Here is a 23,383-nt window from a genome sequence, read left to right as displayed (position 1 = left end):
TCGATCTTGCCTTATAAAGAAACATCATTGAAGATAATGATGCTTCTCTTTCCCCCACTGACAGCACTGATGGCTCTCTCCCGTTTCTTTTTTGGAAATTTGGAAGCATGTGGGAAGCTTTCGTGGGCATTTCCTATGCAGGACAGTTCAGTGCCTGAATTTTACTGAAGTTTCACTTCCTTGGAGTGTCATTATTTCGATATTTCATAATTTCGATATTGCAGTAATATAAAATAAAAAAAATAAAAAACAGTTAAAAAGGAAGTTTCGCGGGTCCGTTCTGAGGATGGATTCACCCCAAAATGATTTTTCAAACTACCAGATTTGATTCAGAAACAGCATAATCAATAAATCCAATGCTATGAAGTCAAATACAGTCTTTTGCAGACTATGGAGCACTTGCAAGTTGAATCAGCCAATAGGAACATTCGGAACGGCCGGAGAGACAGGAAGGGGGGTGGTTTTTAAAAAAACCACGTAAATTGTGCATTGGCCCGTTCTTGGCTACCGTGAAACTCCCGTTGAAAACCTGTGACCACATATTCGGGAGAAATGCGAATGAAATGCGTCTGTTTAATGAGGTAATGTGACCGGCACTCGGGATTGCGTGGGGAATGCAGGGAACATGCGACTTAGAATGAGTAATGTGGATTTGACCCAGGATGCCTACATTTCCCATCAAAACTTGAGGGAAGCTGACAAGTGTCCAACCTGTGTCAGGTGTCACTTGTAGCTTGGCTCTGAAACAAACAGGTAGGGTTGAGAGAGAGGTGAATGTGCACTACATAGGCACTGATGGCTTTCAGTATAGTCCTAAACAAAGTATCAAAGCCCACTTGTCAATGGACTCAGAAGAGTATCACTTCGTATGGGATTGCACCACATACTATGTTGGCTTTTATGGGGACAAAAACATCATCTGCCATTTTTAAGCTAAAAAAGAAAAGAAAATGTATTTCCCTTTGCAGAAGGTGAAATAATTGGGAAGAGACTCTTAACTCAGTTTCCAACCGTTTCTTCCTCTTTTTCTCCTCCCCTCTCTTTCCCTGGCACTTTTAAGTGGGTGACTGATTGCATTAATTTCTTTCTTTTACCTTTTAGAAAAGCCTGCAAGTCCCTGCCCTTATCTTCATTGATTTTGCCTTCCAGAGAGGAGAGTGTCTTGCTCACATCACTCATGACGACGGAAATGTTGTCAACCTTCTTCTGTAGCAAAGTCAGTTTCATCTCCTGGCTGCTAATCTGCTCATTCATTTTTTGTGCAACTGCTAGGTAAGGGGGAAAAAAAAAGAATGGAACAAAAGAAGAAGAAAGTCAGTAAATTAAATCACAAAGGGAAAAGCCGAAAACCCAGAAACAAATTCACGGAGTGGCTGCCAGAAACTGAGCTAAAAGTTTCTGGAGTTATTAATAGGAATGAACGAGCTTGATTTTTGTCATGTATCTAGAGTTATATGAGTGACAACCATACAAGCACAGCAGCGAATAATTGCTGAATAATCCATATTCATTAGAGAGTAGTTATAATTCCAGGAGAGTATATTGAATAGTTAGCAGAAATTAATGAGCACAGGAAAAGCCTTTCCCCCCCCCCCCCCCATCTAGTAGACTCCTATGGAGGATTCAGTTTTACCATTTATAGGAATGCATGATATTCTATCCACAGCCGAAGAATTTATTTAACTGCCATAGTGCCAATGATAACTTATTCCGAAACACTTAATGCCACAACTTATCCCTGGCAATTAGGACAGAGACATATGGCTCTGCCCTAGAGAGAAAGAGCCCCCACTCAGGCCCCACCTGTGCACTTCTGTTTGCCTTCTCCAGAAATTCTGTGGATATTTCACCTGAACTCTGTCTTGAACTTAGCAACTCCACTCTGCACTAGCAGGGCTCTTCTTGTGTTCTTATAAGTGATAACCCTATGAGGACCGTTATTAGTTCAAGAATCAATCACAAGGCCTCAGCATGTCACGCAAGATGAATCACCAGCTCCTCCCCCTAATCCCTCCATGTATAACTTTTGCTTTGCCTGAAAAAGCTGGTTATGAGGAGGCGGAATGTCTTGGTGTGGAAGTTCTGTGCAATGATACAAGCTGAGGCTGTATCCATACATTCCCCCCTTCCTCCCAATGCTGGAGCTGGGAGTCTTGAATTAATAAGCTACTGCTGTATCACAGATTACTAGGTAGTGGGAGGGGAGGAGATACGTATACCTAATACAGGAACTCTGCTTGCATTAGGAGTGAGCATCATCCAATATGTAGACAACAGCCAGCCCTGAAGGACAGCCAGCGTAGCATCGTTGTTAAAATGTTGGGTTCAAATCTCTAGTCGGCCATACATTCATTGGGTGACCTTAGGCCAGTCCCATTTTCTTAGCCTAACCTACCTGTCACGGCTGTTGCGAAGATAAAAAGTGAGAGAAAAGTAATGTCCCAAGGTTTCTGGGGGAAGGACAGTATAAAAATATAATAGATTTCGTTCTATATAACCTACAGGGTTCTGCTGGATTCCTGGAAATCTCAACCAATAACACAGTACAGGCTGAACAATATGGGGCACTGCACTGGATAAGTTATATATACTGGTTACACATAACATGGATATGGTATCTTGTCATACTTCATACCTGCTAGACAACTTGGGCTGGAGGGCTGGATCCCCTCCAACAAAGTTGTACAAAAGCAACAATGACATTTTGTCTAGCCCTAGGTACCAGATTTGCCAGGATATCTCCCTGCGTCCCTGTAAGCTCAAAGAAATTAGCCACCCCTGTTTTGATTATGTATTTCTTTTAAGTGCAATTAGAGACTATTCTCTTGTGTGTGTGTAAATTAAAACCGTTTCAAAGTCCATTTAAAATGAGTAATAATAATAGACACAATAATGTGAAAATGCTAAAACAAAGCCAACAGCAAATCCTCAAAAGCTCTTGAGGATGAGAAAATTCTTCAGGTGCTCTTTAAACGTGAGACGGAAGGAAAAGCAGCGTGAAAGGGCCAAGTTCCCCATGGAAGAACCTGCCACATCTGGATACCACCTTGCTATCAGAATGCCATATGGAGATCTTTAAAGGCTTAACCAGATATGATGTTCTGCTAGAGCCGTACATATCTTCCCTCCTGTTTTGTCCCCCAAGCGGTCATCTGTCCTCTTATCTCACCCACTAGTGAACAAAATTCCAGGTGTAGCATATAGAAGGCATGAGAGAGTATGGATCACAAGATTAGAGGGGGAATGGGTGAGGAGACCCCTGTCTGCCGCATCTCCTGCTTCAATGGGAGATTAAAAGGTTTGCAGCCAGAGTGCAGGTTGTAGGCAACCATAGCAAAGAGATGATTAACCATTACGAACAGTGCCAGCAACAAATGAAAACGGACATTAATAATAATTCCATATAGGCCAGTGGAGCACCTGACCTTATTGCTTTTGTAATGAAGTTAGTGTATGCAGGAAGAGTGACCTGGAATATGACTCCCCTCCATCAATCACCGCAGTGTTTGCACAAACCCTCCCCCTGTAACTATCCTGTATTGCCCCCTCCCCACCTTTCTGAGCAGACCCACCAAAAGAAACAAGATTGTGAGAGGGTTCGCTGCTCCAGCACATTGCTTTGGGTGGTTGGGCGAGGGTGGGGGGAGATTTCCTTTCTTCTGTTTTCAATAAACAGTGTTGACAATGATTGTGTTATGGAGTATCGTAATTACAAGGGCTGACCTGGGTTGGTGAGGTCCTGCTGTTGCTGATACGGCAGTTGGTTTCCCAGGGTTCCACCGTTGACAGCTGCGTTGCTTTCAGCCTGGTTGCTGTGAATAAGCAATTGATCCTGTTGAGCTAAAAGAAGGGAGCAGGGAGAGAATAAAGGCCAGTGAAACATTCAGCATGACTAATTCATCTGATACTTAGCTATCTGTGCCGTTCCCCACCCGGTATTTCTTACTCAGCGAAATCCTAATCATTTGTACTGATTCCGGAGTTTGCTGCTCTGACCATCTGGACCTCATGCTGTGCTACCATATTGGTATGTGTCGGGGGGTGGGTAGTGAATGGTTTAAATTCTTATCCAGGGAGGATTATAAGTGTCTCCTTCAGGTTGCAATTGATTGTGATTTGCCAATGCTTGCGTTAATGCAAGGGTCACCCGCCCTTATCATTAAGAACATTTGGAGAGCAGCAAGATTAATGCGAGAGCGGAGGCTTAAGGGGAGGGCAATGAGCAAGCCTAGCATAGTAAGTACAGGATGGGCATTGCTCGGCTTTGGTGGTCATGAGGAATGATAATCCTAAGGCTTGGGGTGGGTTTGTGTTAGGGATGCTGTGGAAGTTTCAAGGTTTCAGTCAGGACTTTGACTTTGCCCTTTCATAAAGCTCAAAACTCTGCTGCGGAATTTGGAGGTGGGCACTGAAGATCTGCAACACTTTTGAAAACTTCGCGGCGAATCATGGAAGCAGGGGAGGAGGAGAGATTTTCAGCGATCTTTTGCCGGACAGGTGAGATTCCAGTGGCATTTCACCATCCCTTTGCAGTCTCTTGAAACAGGACTTTGCAAGTGTGGATGAGAAAACTGTTGCTAGTCGTGGGCAGCCTGCCCACGATGGCTCACATTAAAAATGAGATTATTCTGGAGACCTTAAAACGCCTATATCTGAAATTCAAAAACCCCATGGTTGTCACTGAATCTAGAGAAATATGCAGAATAAATAATACCCATTTTACTTCTGCTAATATCATGCGTTACAGAGACTGAAGCAGGAGCATATGAAATATGAATAATGAATAATTAAAATTGCAGTTCAATGTACCCTTAAACTTGGTTCACACATGCAGGAGAATGAGGCAGTAGAGTCCTAAGGTGTTAGATTTTATTTATATTTATTTAGATATTTTTACCATGCTTTTGTCTCCAGTGGACACCCAGTTCACAATGAGGTGAATAAGATCATTCTTCCCACCTTCATTTATTCTTACAGCGATAACCCTGTGAGGTCAGCGCCACTCGGAGTGAGTGCTGGCCCAAGATCACCCGGCAAGCTTCCATGAGGATTCAGACCTGGATCTTGCACACCACAGTCTACCACTGTAAGCATTATACAACAGTGGTTGAAATGGCAGACCATTGATTCCAGCATGGAATGGTCCTTTGCATACAAATCTTAATTCAAGTAGGAAAGCACCCCAACAGAGAGAAAGTTTCTACCCCTTCGCTTTGCTTGCTGGGATTTTTTTTAATTCGCTGGGAGTGTTTAATAATGCCTGCAAGTGTACACTTGTCCTTGCATGGAAGTAAGCTCCCCTGAACACCATAGAACTTGTATGTATGCATAGGACTAGGCAGTAGAGATGGGCACGAACCGAAATACGAACCAAAGTTTGTGACGAACCAGGCCAGTTTGTGGTTCATGAACCAGCGGTTCATCAGAGCCCATTTCTGACAAACTACCATGAACTTTAGGCTGGTTCATTTGGTTCGTTTTTTGGTCCCTGGCCCCGATCAATCAGTTTCCTAGGCAACAGGGGATGGACTTTCTACAGACCTTCTGCTGACCCGGAAGTGGCCTTCTGCTGACCTGGCAGTGACAATTTGCTGACCTGGATGAGACTTTTTCATGAACCAAACAAACTGGTTCGCGAACCAAGGCAGGTTCGTGAAAGTTTGTGGTTCATGAAATGCGACGAACCACGAACCACACAGTTCATTTTTTTCAGGTCCATGCCCATCTCAACTAGGCATCACAAAGTTCTTTTAAAATGATTATTCCTTCCTCTCCCTCCCCTAAAATTTTTGATGTATGCAGCTAAACTGCATACTTCAACTATACAGAACTGTAAAAAGTCCGGTAGCACCTTTAAGACTAACCAACTTTATTGAGCTTTCGAGAATCACAGCTGTCTTCATCATCTTAAAGGTGCTACTGAACTTTTTAATATTTTGCAACTACAGACTAACATGGCTAACTCCTCTGGATCTGTATATAGAACTAGCTTCTAACTGAGCAACTGACCATAACAACAACAACAACATTTAATTTATATACCACCTTTCAGGAACCATTTAGAGCGGTTTACAAAGTATGTCATTATTACCCCACAACAATCACCCTGTGAGGTGAGTGAGGCTGAGAGTGCTCTGGAAGAGCTGTGACTGACCCAAGGTCACTCAGCTGGCTTCCAGTGGAAGAGTGGGGAATCAAACCCAGTTCTACAGATTAGAGTCCCACTGCTCTTGTCCACCATACCAAACTAGCTAGAGAGGGCACGACCTGTTGTGGGAAAGGGTTCAGACTGTATACTTCTGTAGTTCAGCCTCTGGAACCCACTTTTAATGAACCCAGAAACCATTGAAGATCTGGCTCATCTATGATCTGTTGCCCATTTCCCCAAATGAACCCAATGAGAGGTCATGGTAAAGAGGGCAAGTGTTCTCAGACTCAAGTCCTAGCTGCTGTTGCTGCAAATGTGTAACAGCTAGGTGGGGCAGGGATGCCAGGTGCTTGCTGATGGCGGCCATCTCCTGGCAATCCCTGCTTCTGCCTGCTGGTCACCAGGTGATCAACAGGAGGAAGCAGGACCAAGAAATGGGAGACAACCCGCAGCATTCTGCAATGATGTCATTTCTTGTGTGACCCAGAAGCAATAGTGTCATGTCAGGCTGATTCTTTAGGAATTGGCTCTAAACATAGCATTTTTGCTATGTTTTGGGCTGACAGTGTGACACCATCATAACAGGGCATCCCCCCCCAACACCCCCAATACCTGATAATTGCCAGGGGGACACAGACTACACACATTAGTTCTCCTGGAGGAAGTAGCAGCTTTGGGGGGCACTCTATGGCTTGACACTCCTGCCGAGCTCTCTTCCCTTCCCAAAGTCCACCCTCCCCAGACATCATCTTCAAACCTTCAGGAATTTCCCATGCCAAACTTTGCAACCTTAGAGCCAAGCTACAAGTGACGCCTTACACAGGTTGGACACTTGTCAGCTTACCTCAAGTTTTGATGGGAAATGTAGGAGTCCTGGTTTTACAGCTTGGCTCTCCATTACAGCTGCAAGACCAGGATGCCTACATTTCCCATCAAAACTTGAGGGAAGCTGACAAGTGTCCAACCTGTGTCAGGCGTCACTTGTAGCTTGGCTCTCAGTGACAGCATTCAGCCAGTGCCCAACAATGTTGTTCCCACCATTAATGTTTGTTTTCAAATACTTATATAACACCTTTCTTCACACACATACAGCCTATGTCCCTTTTAATTCTGTATGTTTTTTAAAATTCTGGGTGTTTTTAATCTCAAGAGCCTTTTAATTTAATTTACGATTTAATTTAATCTTGTTTAATTAGATTGCTATAATCTCTGTCCTTGCCACTTTGCTGAATTTTTAGGTACCTTGAGTGCGAGGAGATGAGGCAAAATAGAAATGTTTTAGATAAATGATTAAATAATTATAGTGAACCCAAGTTAGTTTCAAATAATAAATAATAAATTAAAAAAAACATCAACAGCATAAAAACAAAAAATAGCAACTGGTTAAATTAAAAGCTCTTTCAGACAGAGCCACTTTATATAAACTTTTGTTATTTTTATGATTTGGGAATGATGCCAGGAGTAATTGGGGAGGGGAGAGAGCTCAACGGGAGTGTGATGCCGTACAGCGCTCTCTCTGAAGCCGCCCTTTTCTCCAGGGGAACTGATTTCTGTAGTCTGGAGATCTGGTGTAATTCTGGGAGGACTCCAGATCCCATCTGGAGGGAGACAACCCTACCTCTTACAGTAGTTCCATAGCTCTGGAGCTATCGCTGAGAAACAGAGTGCCCCTTACCCACATCCAGTGGGAGTTTTCCTTGCCAATCTTTCCCAGTAGGGTTGCCACCCCAGTAAGGAGTGGCTTGAGATCTCCCGGAATTACAACAGATCTCCAGGAATTATACCATGCTAAGGTCCTTTCCCTCCCCAGACCCTGCCTTTTCCAGGCTTCACCCCATAAATCTTCAGGAATTTCACAACTTGGAGCTGGCAACCCTGTTTCCCAGTCCCCACCCCCACTGCTGTTTGAATGAGCAATGGAAGAAAATGGAGTGGGAAAAAATGGCATTGTACAACATGCGATGTCACTTCTGAGAAAAAAGAAGTAACATCACAGCATTGTGGCGACACTCTAGGAGTCCAACAAAGTCTCTGTGATTAAACCATTAAGATTTGTTGGATTCCTAGTGCACTACTGCAATGAAATGATGTCACTTCCACCTTTTTGGCCAGAAGTGATGTCGCACATTGTGCAATACCATTTCCAAGTCTCTGCTCCCTCCGCCCCGATCTTGCTGGTTGCCAGCGAAGGGCTAGAAACCCTATTGAGAAAGCCTTGGAACAGTCTGCCACAATCCTCCTCTTCCTATAGGAAGGGACAGACCAGAGTAGTTGGCACAAAGATTGTAAATGAATCATCAGTGAATACGTTTGTGTATGCTTGCAGCAGCTGACAAAGCTGAAGCTTAACCTGCCACAAGAACTCCTCTGGAAGAAAGGGCCCTGTTAAGCTGACATCGCTGTGAGAACACTGGAGCCTGGTTTGGAGCAGAATTTGGCTAAACAAACCTCATTCTGACTGCTTGTTGAGGCACCTCAAATCCTTTTACTCAAGCCCATTCTAAAGCAGGCCGGGAGGGGGGAGTTTGCCCATCGCCAATGATATCACAGTCAGTCCTCTAGATAAGAATGGGGAATAATTAAATCTATATTGAGAGGTTGCCCAAGGGGCATGCAAGAGAACCGTGTCATTTTTAATAACAAAGGAACAAAATTGCACTCCAGATACTTGAGAGCACTCCGAACTGATCTCCTAAGACAGGCACTTCCCACTAAGTATGAACAGTTGGAATTCTGTAGCAAATTGCCACCATTTGCCATGTGTTTTCCATTGTACTGAAATGGGTTTCCATTTATTTGTGCGCATTGTGTTATTGCAGTGTTGCTCAGCAGCACTTCTAAATACAAAAGGTGTGATGGCCCCAAGCTGTACTTACCATTTATATAATGCCTTTGAACATTCAAAGTGCTTTATACGAATTATCTCAGTAATCCTTAGAACAAGCCTAGGAGGTAGGACAGTCATTATAAGCCCCATAGGTCCAGCCTGCCAATTATGTTGACCTTGGTGACTGCCTAGGGCACCAGAGGAGCAGGGGGCATCAGGGGAGCCGTGAGTGGCAACCCCAAATCGTACCCCTGACCCCAGTGCTGCTGTCTGGATTCAAGGCACACTGCCAGGGTCTACTTACTAGGATTGCTTTCCCTCACCCCACCTGCAACTTGGGATGCTATATGCTTCGTGGCATATTCCCTTGCTGCTCACTGGCACCTTGGTCACAGGCAAGAGGAAATGGGGCGGATGTGAGCTGGCCTGCACATGTCACTTCTGGTAAAATATCAGAAGCGACATAGTGGATGCTCTAGCATTCCACAAAAACTCTATGGTAAAACCATCATTTTACTAGAAGTGAAGTAAGCATACCAGCGTGATGCCAGAGAGCCAGGCCTTGTACTCAGTTCTTCCCAGAGGTTTGGCGCTGCAGCCTGGCAACCATGCCTGCATGCCTGCACCCATAAAGGAGGGACAAAGGAAGAGCAGGTGGCTGAGAACTCTGCTGCCACCGGGCTCTCCACTGACCTGGCTCACAGGGTAGCAATGGCTCCTTTTTATCTGCCCAGGTTCCTGCACAGCAGCTTAGGGCATGCTCGGTTCTGTGTGTGACTGGCAGAGGGCTCAGTGGCTTAGTAAGCACCCTTGGGCAGGCCCTGTAGCCCCACATTGCAAAGGAGCTGAGGCCAAAACTAAAAGAGTGGCTTGCCAAAGACCCGTTGGTACGTCTGTGATGGAGGTGAGATTTGAAATGAGGATTTCCCATTTCACAACTTGCCCACTTGAATGCTACACGATGCCAGTTTTTATTGATGTGCTTTATTTTGACATTTCTCTAGTTACGAGGAGAATAAAGAGTACCGCAGCTAAGCATAAAGAGCACGTCCAGTCCATGTTAGGGTAAATTTCAGAGCATGACGTGACTACAAGAAGCCTGGCTGCTGCTAACTAGTTCTTGTGCACATTGAGAAGAATAGGCTGTAGGGATGCTCAAAAACCCACGTGTTTAGCTCACGTCCTGCTTGCGAGTTGCGAAAAGGGAGCTGATTCTTTGATGCTTGGCTTGACTGTTCATTGACCCATTCGTGGCTGTTTGATAGGTCGCTGGACTGTACCGTGCAGTTCAGTGTCATTGGATTTCTGCCAAGATGCATTCTTGCACAGCCTTGGACAGAAGGATGGGGCACAAGACTAAACTGCATGTGGCCGGAACCTTTTTATTGCTTCCATCAAGGATGTTTATTTATGACGCAGTGATAATAGAGTTGCCAGGTCTCTATTATCTTGGCTTGCTATCGACATCATGATGGCACCCTGCCTACATCAGCAGTGACATGCTGACGTCACTCCCTGTGCACTTAGAAGTGACATCAGCTCAACACCAGGGATGCTCTGGTATTTCTCCAAAACTCCTTGGTTTTACCATAGAGTCTTCAAGAAATGCCAAAGCATCCCTTCTCTCTTTCTGTTTAAACTGAGATTGATGCCAATGCTCCTCCCCAGTTTCTCCCTAGATGATGCCCAAGGCAATGCCAGGAGATTGCCCTCCATAAGCTGATACCTTGCAATCCTAGGTGATAATCTACTTGACTGTGAGCAAGTCTTACAATTTTGCATGCCCTCTGCTGATCCTACCCAATAGAGGCTTGGCCTGTTATTTAAAACGGCATGTTCAGTTCATGAGAGAAGAGTCAGATAATGTGTTCATCCAAACAGAGAGCAACACTTGTGGAGGACAGAAAAATAGTATGATGTTGTAGTTCAGTATGTCCAAGTAGGATCTGGCAGACTGTGATTCAAATCCCCACTTGGGCCAACCTACCTCCTAGGGGTGTTTTGAAGATAAAATGCTGCCCTGAGATCCTTGGAAGAAGGTCAGGATAAAAATATACTAAACAAACAACAATCTGCCAATGAATGTGTGGGTTGGCAGGAGCCCTTGATCTCTGATTGGAAACGGTTCAAGAGCTCTTGTTGCCATGCCCTTTGTCTTTCAGTAAATTAACAGTTTCCCCGCTAAAATGAATGCAGCGCAGTACTTGTTCTGGCTGCCAGGTACTTGCCTCTTCCACCCTGTTGCACAAACCTAGGCAGTGGCAAAAGCAGGACATTTATTAAACACTTTGCAGGCATTCAGTGCATGTATGGCTGGTGCGTTACGTGAATGCAGGCCTGGTATATACATAATGATTGAAATTGGCTGCATTAAAAGATGATTAAAGCAGCTTATAGAGGAAGGTGGGGTGGGAGGGAAGGAAGGAAAAAAGAAAACCCAGCATGGCTCTCAGCTATGACCTTAAACTGAATTGAAATGAAAAACCTTTCTTTAGATACAAAGGGATTAAGGAAAATAGTTCAACTCTCTGTCCCCCACCCTCCTTATCTTGGTTTCAGCAGAACCACCGAGCTTGCTGCGGTTTGCAGATAAATGCCTCGGGGGTCACAGGGTGCCAGGAAGACAGAAAAGAGGGACTCGGGATTTGTCTTGCTGTTGACGATTTCTAACCTCTAATGCTATTTTGTATAGAAAACATTGTCTAAATATTGGAATCCAGTTCTAAAACATAGTCAGTCCATCACTGGATGGATCAAACATGACCGAAGAGAATATACAGACCTGAGGCTGTAGCTGCTAGGGTAGGGCAGTGGGTACTGCGCTGCACCTTGATTTGCCCCATCTAAGGGTTTTTCCAAACGTTTGTGAGAATTTATAGATAGTGAATTACCCATCGATATTTGGGCTTTGGTTCCTTTCAGTTAGGCACCATCACTGTGTTTCCCGTCATTTATTTGAAACCCTGCCTGGCAATGTGTTGTCCACCCTATGTGGCTGTCGAAGCCCTCAAGTCTGCTCCCAGAGATGGTTTTAACCAGTGATGCAAGCAGTGAATCTAGAACGTCGTGCAAACCCATAACATTTTTCCTTCCCTACAGAAATGTAAGTCTTCGCCCTGCCACTTTATCTGCTGTACCAAGCATTCTTCTGGGACAGGGTAGGAACCCCCAGCATGTGTGATGATAATGGCACACTGGCCAATCCGAGGCCAGAACTCTGCTTAAGCGATGGAGGCACTGGCAGCGCTGTTGGGGCCAGTGATCATAGGCATGCCATCTGCTTCCAGACCCTTTGCCACCTTCTAGGCCTGTCATCGCCTTCTAGTATTGCTGGGACTTGGTTTGCTCCAAGCATGCCTGCCCAAGTACACCCCCCTGGGCACTTGGAACAAATTTTTGCCTCCTCCTGTTCTAAGATAATGAGATGGGGAAAGAAAATACGTTGTCTTCCCTAGCCAATTAAAGGACATGCTGGTATAGTCCCTCTTATCCCCAGCCATGATTTCCCTTGTCCTCTAGGCCTGGCAGAACAGCTGACCTAAGATAGTTCTGCAGTTCAGGGTCATTGGGAGAGGCACCTGGTGGGAGATGTCTCTACTATCTACCTGGCACATTTTGTATTCCAAGAGCTCAGAGTGGTGAACACTCCATTCCTCAAATGGGTATTACCATACCAACAACCCTGTGAGGTAGGTTAGGCTGAAAGAGGCTGGCTGGCCCAAGATAAGCTAGAAGGCTTTATGGCAGAATGGGAATTCAAATTCAGAGCCCTCCAGACCTAGTCCAACATTCTAGCAGAGACATCTTATCCGCACTTACCTGAAAGTAAATCAAATTTTAGTGCTATAGCCAAAGTCCAGTGCAAGAACATTGAATACAGAGGGATTTACTTCTGAGTAAACATGCACAGGATTGCACTGCAAGTTCTTAGGTCTCCTAGATCCAAGCCTGGCAGTAACCACTACACCACATTTGTTCTCAGGGTAGCAGTTGGAGCATGGATTCCTTGGGGATTGTGGATGAGTCTATCTAAAATGTGCACAGATTGATAGTTGTAATTAGCAAAGATTCGCATTTAAAGATGCTTCCAATACATTCTCCATGCCATAACGCTAGGAAGCAACAATTAGGTGCTCCATAGGGGCTGCTGAGCTCTAGCTGTCCTTCAAACCTATCAAAGTGGCAGGCAGGGCTCCAGCGTAAGCAGAAAGCTCCACTCGCAGTTTCAGCGCCTGTGTTATCTTTATACGGCCATAGCTGTCAACACGAGTTAAACGCTAGCATTCTTCCCAATTAATTATACAGGATTTATCAAGCGGTGATGTGACGATATAATCTGTGATGGGGGAATCAGTTACTCTCCTGTGATAAAGGAATTCCCAGTGGATTTTCTTTTATTCTTTCCTTCATTATTCTTTTGTCCCCGAATTTATTCTCTGCCACTATGATGGTGTTCCCCACCACCACCAACAATCAATCACATGCTGCACCCTCCTTATTAAATCAACTAGCTGGCTAGCTTTGCGGTATGCTGCAAATTTCATAATCCTTGCAGCTTCTACCTTCTTGTCCTTCCTTATCAGACTCATGCTTGCCCTGTGAGCCATTTTGTACACAGTCCAGAGCCTGCCATGGAGCAATACAACTGAGTGCTGCAGCCAATAGCAGTTTTAGGTGAGTAGCCGTGTTGGTCTGCAGTGGAACAGCACGATTTGAGTGCAGTGGCACCTTAGAGACTGATAAGATTTTCAGGGTATGAGCTTTTGAGAGCCAGAGCTCCCTGGTCTCTAAGGTGCCACTGGACTCAAATCGTGCCGTAGCCAATAACAGTTCACTGAGGACAGCACCGGCACCTGCTCACATGGCGGGGCACAAGGAGGGTTCCTGCTCTTACCACTAAGATCCGCTGAAATGGGAAGGGAATGTGGTGCTCTTATGGGAGGGCATCAGGATGGAGGTAGCAATGGAAACAATGAGGCTGCAGCTTCAACACTACTTCGGTGCACAGCTGCCGAATAGATAGCGGAACTAGGCATGTTTACTCAGGTGGAGCTTTCTCTTTTATTTCTTTGAAATGATACACAGATTATAGATCTAGAGGAGTTCGCTGTGTTAGTCTGTAGTTGCAAAACAGTAAAAGAGTCCAATAGCACTTTTAAGACTAAGTAAAAGAGTCCAATAGCACCTTTAAGACACACCTTAAGACTACATCTGACGAAGAGAGCTGTGGTTCTCGAAAGCTTATGCTACTGTAAAGTTGGTTAGTCTTAAAGGTGCTACTGGACTCTTTTACTGTTTTACACAGATTATGTTTGTGCTCAGAAGGGGGCAGGGAATGGCATCACTTGCCAGAGCCAGTTTCTGCTCTCCATTCAGTAACTGCATGCCTGCAGTGTACTGCAGTGTCATGCAGTCATGACTGAAGCACCTACACCATCACCTCCTGAAGCCTTCCAGTAAGGGCACCATATCTCTTTCCCTCTTTCCCCTCCAGCATTGTGGAGGGGATGAGAACCTTCTCTATGCCCCATCATGCTGCTGGAATGCATCTGTATGATAAAGCACGTCTCCGAACTCATGCTCCCTGCATTTGTTTTTTGCATTTTGAGATGTACATTAAAATGTCTTATTCACATACCTTAAAAAAACAAACCCAAACCTTTAACTTCTCTAAATTGCTCCAAATACAATAGTTGTAAAATGGAACATGGCAGGTTTGGATCAAATGGTTTATCTGTAATTGTATAGCCAGTATCAGAGGCATTTCAAAGAATGATACAAGACAAGGTGGAGAAAAAGTAACCTGCCTTTAGAAGAATGTGGTGTCACATTTGGCATATAGCAGTTATAGAGCAACACGGTAAATACTAATGACAGAAAAGAAAAATTTCCCGTGTACTAACAATGTCTCCTCACTATAGTTATTACAATCAATGATATATTTATTAATACATTTTATATTTCAACTTGTTATATAGTATACCTGAGAACCATACCACATATTACAATACAAAATTAGCTTCAATTATGTAAGTGTTATCTATGCTCCAAAACAATCAATTAAAGTGTCCCGTGCTCCAAATGCTGTAGTTATTACTATTAAAGTGCAAATGCTTTCTGGCAACACCTGACACAAATTATCATACATAGAGTCAATTTCGCCTTATATTTCAGTTCAATGTACACCAATATATTCAATGTACACCAAAAGAATACAACCAAGGTCTACATGGTATCTGTGACTTTCACAGTGTCTGGGATTACTTTCGGACTGTACCCATATTGAACTGAAATATAAGGCGAAATTGACTCTATGTATGATAATTTGTGTCAGGTGTTGCCAGAAAGCATTTGCACTTTAATAGTAATAACTACAGCACTTGGAGCATGGGACACTTTAATTGATTGTTTTGGAGCATAGATGACGCCTACATAATTGAAGCTAATTTTGTATTGTAATATGTGGTATGGTTCTCGGGTATACTATATAACAAGTTGAAATATAAAATGTATTAATAAATATATCGTTGATTGTAATAACTATAGTGAGGAGACATTGTTAGTACACGGGAAATTTTTCTTTTCTGACATTTGGCATATAAACAACAACTCGGGAAGTTGAATGTATGAGCTATCAGATACCAGTGAAATGCCAGCCCCAGTTCTCAAATAATCCCAGGGAAAGAGTACAATGTATTTCTAGTATCTTGTGTTGCTATACATGGTGGTGTTATGAAATTATGCCCAACCTGCCACACGAAAACCAAAATTCTGTTTTATGGTCTTAAAGCAATGCATTAACCACTACATTTACATTCTAGTTGGGAATGAGAAGAAGGGGCTGCCATTCTGGAATTTGGAATTGTATATATCTATACTGACGAACGTGATTTTAATGTTATCCAAATATATATTTTTGTATTATTATGTTGCTGTAACCCGCCCTGAGCCCACTTGCAGGGCGGGCAGGCTATAAATTGAATAAATAAATAGATAAATAAAATAAACCATGAGGCTGTGTGAAGGATGATTGGTCTCTTCAATGATTATTCAGTACAGGTACCAGTCTCCTGAATTGAAAGAAGACAGAAGTTTATTTATTTCAGGTATGGGAGAAATCCTTGTATCCCAGCCAATGATCAGGCACTACTATCTTTTAAAAAATTATTTAAAATTACTCTAGTTACTTTCGAACCAATTAAATAAACTAGAAACAGAGTTATACAGAAAACACTAGAGTATGTAAATGAGATTATAAACAAAAAAGCTTACATGTCACCTCTTCTCCATTAAAGATAAAATGTAATTTCTATAGTTCTTATCAAGCCTTTTCATAAAAGATAAGGTAGACTTACCACAACTCAGATTTGAGAGATGTGGGGTATTTAAGGTATGGCTATCTTGTGTGTTGGTGTCACATCACTTTCTTAAACCATATTGTTTGTTATCTTTAAAAGAGTGATAAAGGTGTGCAATCCAGGATTTGAGATCTGGCTTTAGAACTGGATGTATGCCGATCTGGCAAAATCCGGCTATGCTGGATCATGTAGGAGAATCTTGGAAACTGAATTCTGCTGGACCGTATTATTCTGCCACAGGAAGCCACCACAAGCAGCCTCAGCAGAGGCTCCACAGCTCCACCAACCTTGCCCTGCTCTCCCGCAACAGAACAAAGCTTGCCTCCATTGACAGGGTTAGGGTTGGGGTTGGGGTTGGGGTTGGGGTTGGGGTTGGTGGAGCCGTGGAGGAGACAGCAGGCAGAGTGGATTCCCATCCCATCCTATCCTCCCCGCTCTGCCCGAGTTCATAAAGGGCCCTTCAAGCTGCCACTGGCGTTTTAAATGACTGTCTTTTGGCTGGGGGTTGCCTTTGTTTAACATTTCCCTTTACCTGGAAAGCTTTGGAAATGTTTTCCCCATAGGAAACAATGGAGAGTGGCTGGAGGCAGATTGTTCATGGGTCCAATCTTCCTGAAACCTGGGGGTGGGGTAATTTAGTGGTCAGGAAGGAATAGATTCTTTGTGAATTTTGTGGAGTTTTCTTGAAAAATGACCCCCCCCCACTGACCCCAGATAGTTCCCCCCCATTATGCCCCATAGGGAATAATGGCAGAATAAATCTGGGATTCTTTAACTGGATTACAGAGTCTGACCCGGATAGCAGGGATATCAACTTTTTTTTGGTATCCCCGAAACCTGGATCCTGCTCACCTGTGTTTTTTTTCTGGGGGGGGAATCTATATTAGAAACCTCCGAGCATTCTAAAGAATAAATGTTGCAAACTCTGTTTCCTTTGTTCTAGGATTTATTCTGGACATGAAACCCATGATCCATAAGTTATCTTTCTTAAGAGTGAAGCTGTAGGTTTGCTGGAACAATGAAAAAATGCACATTTATAAGATTTACACATAACCCTAAAAGCTATTTCTCACTTCTTCTGTGTCAAAACAGCCTAATCAGTGATTTTAAGTTAAAATTCACAACAGTTTCCAAATATTCTACTTCAGAGAACCCTTTTTATACAGACTTGCCGGCAGAAGAAGAACCTGTGTGCTGCAGAGGATTCTGGGAATGAGAGAATGTTCTAGGCTGTACATCTGGTTTACATGGACCGCTGGGCAAGGTTGTTAGTTCTCCCTTCTCACATGTAAAGAGTTTCCCTAGAGCATAATCAATGTCCCCATATGGCTACACACTGAACAAGAAGATTGATAGCAATTTTCCTTCAGAGAAGCTCATTATTGATCTTTTAATTGATGATCTCCTGATAAACCTTTAAGGACACCCCCTGCCCAGAGATCTTTGAGCCAGTTTATATGGAACAGAGTGGAAAGCCAGTCATTCATTGTTTAAAATCCTTTTCCGTATATCTGAACCACCATTCTGAAATATAGACTACATCATCACCATATATGTGTAAGAATGAACGTCTTTAATCGTTTTTCATTCCCCATTACAATAACATGCCAAACCAAAAGAGCCTCAAATAAACAAAATGAATTGTCTTTAACTTAAAGGCCCACACATTTACCAGTTAAAGCTGATTTTCAATCAAAGCTTCATGCCCTAAACATTATATAAATCTATCTACTCCTGTGTGTGCACGCACACACACCCATACACAAACACACAATATTTAACTTGACAAGGCTGTCGCCCTACTTTTAACACCATTTTCATCACTGTGAGACGTGGTGTTTTATTGGTGAGCAACATGCTCCGAAAGAAACATTGCTGTACTGTTTTTGAACATAAAAACACCGCCTGAACTTTATAACATCTATTATTAATATGGTCATAACATAAATAATGATCTCCTGGCACCCAAAAAACCCATACAAATGGAATGAGAGGCCAACAGATTTGGTTGCCTACAGTGTATGAGCTTACCTCAAAGCTCTGTTCTTATAAATCATTCTTACCTTTAGGTGGCTCAATCTCCTGCATAGATAGATTTCCACACACAGAGAATATTATAAAGTTCATTCAAGTTAACAGAAAAATAAAGTATTCTCCGCATCTTCAGGGACATCCAAACTGGAAAAAAAACAAGAGTCCAGTAGCACCTATAAGACTTAACAAAATGTGTGGTAGGTTATGAGCTTTCGTGAGCCACAGCTCACTTCTTCTGATATCAAGCTCATACCCTACCACAAATTTTGTTAGTCATATAGGTGCTACTGGACCCTTGCTGTTTTCTACTGCTACAAACAGACTAACACAGCCACCCATCTTGATCTATCCAAATTGGAGTGGCTTTAGGATCTGCCACTGAGAGTCTCTCTACCTCAGTACATGTAGAGAGATGCAATGTTAGCTGGGAAGCGTAATTTAAAAAGACAGAGCTGGCGGAGATTGCGCCTCAGAGTGTTTGTCAATTTCATCTTCGCCTCTTGGTTAATTTCACCTCTCTACATCAGAGTAGTTTAAAAAGAAGGAGCCAGCAGAGATCACTTCTCAGAGGGTTTGTTAATTTCATCTTCACCTCCCCAAAGGCTCTGTCAATTCCACCTCTCCAGTCTAAAACTGTGTGGGATCGCAACCAGAGGGCAGCGAGGAATGGAAATGGGCTGGAGCTGCCGTCCAAAGCCGGGCTTGGACCTGGAGAAGTTATATTGGGCTGAAGTTTCCCTTCTGGCATTTCATATCCCCTTCTCACAGCTCCAGCGTATAGCAAAGCCTTTGTCCTGCCACTGGCTCTGTCTTTTTAAACTACACTTCCCAGCTACCATTGCATCTCCCAACACGTGTTCTTCACGTGTCAGATGTCTCATGTAGAGAGACTCTGAGACCTCCCAGGCGTCTTGATCTGAGTGCAGCCACCCACAAACCTGAGCTGTCTTTGACAAGCATTAGTCCAAGCCAGATGCTTGTTAAAGCCAGCCTTACTTCAGAAGTGTATCTGCCACATTTTCAGGTGGAGGCTTCACTGAAATGGAAAGAGAGAGAGAGAGAGAGAGAGAGAGAGAGAGAGAGAGAGAGAGAGAGAGAGAGAGAGAGCTCCTGCAGAGGATGCCCTCACTCACTGTATTAAGGAAGACATGTGAAACAGTTTTATTTCCGAGAACATTTAGTGGATGCTAAACTATTTTGGCAGATTTGGCTGTATTTTTAATTTCGTGCATTTAAAATTCTATGCATTTTTAATTCCATCCATTTTTAATCTTGTTAATTGGATTGCTAGTTGGTGTCCTTGCTAGCTTTTTAGCCACCTGGAGCCTGCAGAGAAAAGGCGGGATATAAATGCGCTAAATAAATAAATTAAATACCCAATGAGTTCTGCCTTCAGACTCTGGGCATTTCAAGACAACCGTCTCTAGATTGTTGCCCCCAGTCAAATTTACCATTCAGCCCTTATTTTCTCCTCTTTTCATAGAGATGCTTGGGTATTCTGCATTCTTTAATAATACCTATCTTCTTCGTATAAGTTACAGTTTTGCTTCTTTGAGAATTTATAGCTAAACCCCAGACACAAATTGTAAAACCTGTTAGATCCACGTTGGCTAAATTTCAAAAACATGGCAAATGAACAGAACTCTATCCAGCTTCCTCCAAAATATCTGCTTCCTCTCACTCCTGTGTAAGAGACCCTTGTTTCCACAGGGATTCCACCACTGCCGGTATTAAAGCTTCCCTCCCCTTGGATATGAACGGCACTGATTTTTCTACATTTCTGCACATAAATTTTTAATCACAGCCTCTTCCCTACCACTGGTGATTGAGTTCCCTACCACAGCTAATGGCATTTCTTGTAATATTCATCCATTTAAAATATGTATGTAGATGCCATATCTTATTTTTCAAGGGGAGCTCATATAAGGCCATGAGCAAGTAATCACAGTCACATGAAATGTTAAACTACAGAGCATTTGCCATATGTTTGATCACTGGGCAATTGTAAAATATCGGGCTCCGTGTCTGAAACAATGTTTTACACAAGGCTGGTGCAATAGCCTGGGTGGCATTATGCCATCTGCCTCAATCTTAGTCCAAATGAAAGCGAGGCCATAAATTGCCTTTGACTTCAATAGGAGCGGGGTTGCGTGTTGAATTGTATGCCCCCTGGCTGGAATATATTCAGAGAAGATGCACCTTAAAAAGTCAGAAGGGTCAATCCGCTATAGGTGAATTAATTTTTAAAGAAGATGCATTCAGGAGTCCGTGATTTAATATCCCCTGAGTAATTACTTTACTAAACGATTCCTTGAACTGGGCAGGTTTTCACTAGAGGGGTCAAATTACCCAGCATGCTAGCTAAACTGACGAGTAAAGTTCCAACAATTTGGGTGCCTTGCTATAGGCTGATGTATCGAGTAGTCAGGATTCAACTTCCAAGCTCCCTGACATGTTCACTAGCACTTTTTATGGAAAACTATTTTATTTACAGAACCATGAACGAAAGGGGGGGGGGATACTATAGGCTCCAATGTGACCCCATTTGTTCCTGCAACAGCTACCAAGTGGGGGAAACGAGGACACAGAATTCCCTGGGCCCATATTGCTCTGGGGGCCCAACACAGCACCTGAGGTCTTTGCTATGTTTTCCAGTTGAATGGAGAGTTGAAGTGAGTATTCATGAATTATTAGAGCGTGGCTTTTCATCTTCTGTTCCATTAGGAGTTGGTGAAATTCTCCTCCCCCCTCCTTCCCTCCCACCTTTCTCTGTCTTTACCCTCTTCTTTAAAAGCATGAGGGACAATCTTTTCTAGGAGCCCGTGGGTGCTCTCAACAGCCCTTCAAGTTCCTTATAATTCACCTTCAAGGCCAAAGCAGTATCAGCCCAAGCTCTTTTTAAAAAACCACCTGGTTCTCCCAGCCCAATAAGCTGCTTCTCCAAGTCTCTTCGCTAGGAACAGAATACAAAGCATCTTCTTAACACCTGCCTCTGATTGTAACAAAGTTCTGCATTCCTTATACTCTCTCAAACAAGTTGCAAACAAAGACCCCTCCCCTTCCCTCCACCACTACTACCACCATTTTAGAGCTCTTCCATATACTTAGATTGTTGCAATTCACCAAGAGGTGGACACCCTCATTAGAACTCTGGTGGAAAGTCCACTCACCCACAACCACAGGGAATCAGACCCCCTTCCTGTCACGATAGTTAAAAAAGGTAAAGTTAGTCCCCTGTGCAAGCACCGAGTCATTACTGACCCATGGGGGGACATCGCACCACAACGTTTTCTTGGCTGACTTTTTACGGGGTGGTTTGCCATTGCCTTCCCCCATCATCTACACTTTACCCCCAGGAAACTGGGTACTCATTTTACCGACTTCGGAAGGATGGAAGGCTGAGTCGACCTTGAGCCAGCTACTTGAACCCAGCTTCCGCTGGGATCGAACTCAGGTCGTGAGCAGAGCTTGGGCTGCAGTACTGCAGCTTACCCCTCTGCGCCATGGGGCTCTTAATAGTTACTGATGTGGAAAAGAGGCCAGAAGCTGGTTGGATGGAAAATAAGTCAGAAGCTGGATCTTCATATAAGGGTCTTCGCAACTGGTTGGAGCTTGACTTGAAAATGAAGAATTTCCAATGGATTTTCACCTGCCCCCTAGCCCTTAGCCATTTCTCTTCATTCTCTAGATCACCCTAGTGCAACTTGGCCATTGAATTATTCCAGTCTCAAAAGGTTGTTTCCCCCCTCATACTGGTTCATTATTGGTTTGTGGGTTCAGTGTACTTTAAGGGCAACTCCAGTTTAACAGGGAGCTTTTCTGAATGAATCCCCAGACTGGTGCTGTTTTCCGCCTCTTTGCTTCCTTGCCATGTTCCCCTCCCTTCTCTATCACCAATGTAAATTGGTAAAACAGCACAAACAAAGAGCAATTTTGATCCGACAATATGTATGATTATCTAAACAAACTCTGTGTGTGATGTCTTAAGCGTGTGCATCCTTGTGCTTTGGTAAAAAGGCACACAAAGAGAATCTTGACGCCAGCTTTTTGTGCTGTTTCCACAGTCCACACAAGTGCACCTGCCCTTCAGAAAAAAACCTGCAGAGAAAGACTTTCTGATGCAATTAGGCATATGAGCATAGCAAGGCTGCCTTTCTTTTTGCCTTGTTTTATGAATGTGCATGTGTGCCTCAATAATGTGTGGAGGGGAGAAGAAAGACACAAGAGGACTGTAGTATATACAAAATGGGGAAATGAAGGAATTAGGAATGCTGCAGGAAACTAGACCAGGCAATTCAAAATCTGGTGGGGATTTTGAATGAGAATTCTGGAAACATCCTTAGACTCATGACGAGTGGACCTACATTCTAATTGGAAGGCATTCATCTCTCCTTCCCTGGGATCACTTGTGACTAATTATTTTTTTCTGGCTTCATCTCGATGGACCTGCACTAGATAAATGAATGCTCTCCTTGCAGCCCTGTTTGATTGTTCATCAATAAGGGTTAATGTTTCCTGGACTTCACATACCTTTGGGCTGGCAGGTTTGTCCACTGTATCCAGGACAGCACTTCCACTCCAGTGAAGTCACAATCATATGTTTGACTCTGTAAGCTTGGTGAGTCCTTGACTGAGAGCTGCAAGGTGATTGGGGAAAGCAAAATGTTAGTGGGGGTCTGCCTCAGATGAATGGACGTGATACAGGATGATACATCAGTAATAGGCCACAGAGGGATTATTTTTTGAAGTCTATTGATTTCATCTCGTACAAGACCACAAGCAAATGCTTTGTACAGAACGGCCGTATGTCAAAGCAAGTGAAAATAAAGTCATCAGGAGCCCGGCTGAAATTAATATCAGGAATGAGGGGAAATAATTGGAGCTTAGTCCATTTTTTTTATTTAGTGATTTGTGTCCTGCTTTTCTTCCCAATGGGGACCCCAAGCGGTTTACAACGTTCCCCCCCCCTCCTTCATTTTATCCTTATGACAACCAATGAGATACATTAGGCTGAGC

General features: G+C 43.5%; 1 protein-coding gene across 2 annotated transcripts in view; it reads right to left on the bottom strand.

The window, feature by feature from the left end:
• MMRN1 (multimerin 1) overlaps positions 1 to 23,383 on the bottom strand; it is a 101,806-nt gene that overhangs the window by 34,348 nt on the left and 44,075 nt on the right. Inside the window, exons 3-5 of one of the 2 annotated variants that reach the window (XM_054989843.1) lie at positions 22,898 to 23,004; positions 3,724 to 3,840; positions 1,095 to 1,268 (exon numbers count right to left, since the gene is read on the bottom strand). In XM_054989843.1, the coding sequence (XP_054845818.1) occupies positions 1,095 to 1,268; positions 3,724 to 3,840; positions 22,898 to 23,004 (398 nt within the window). The remainder of the gene's footprint in view (positions 1 to 1,094; positions 1,269 to 3,723; positions 3,841 to 22,897; positions 23,005 to 23,383) is intronic. The other variant, XM_054989844.1, reaches the window with a different exon arrangement.

The sequence above is a fragment of the Eublepharis macularius genome, chromosome 10, assembly GCF_028583425.1.
Source record: "Eublepharis macularius isolate TG4126 chromosome 10, MPM_Emac_v1.0, whole genome shotgun sequence".
In the NCBI taxonomy this organism is placed as follows: domain Eukaryota; kingdom Metazoa; phylum Chordata; class Lepidosauria; order Squamata; family Eublepharidae; genus Eublepharis; species Eublepharis macularius.
This window is presented reverse-complemented; position numbering and strand designations above follow the sequence as displayed.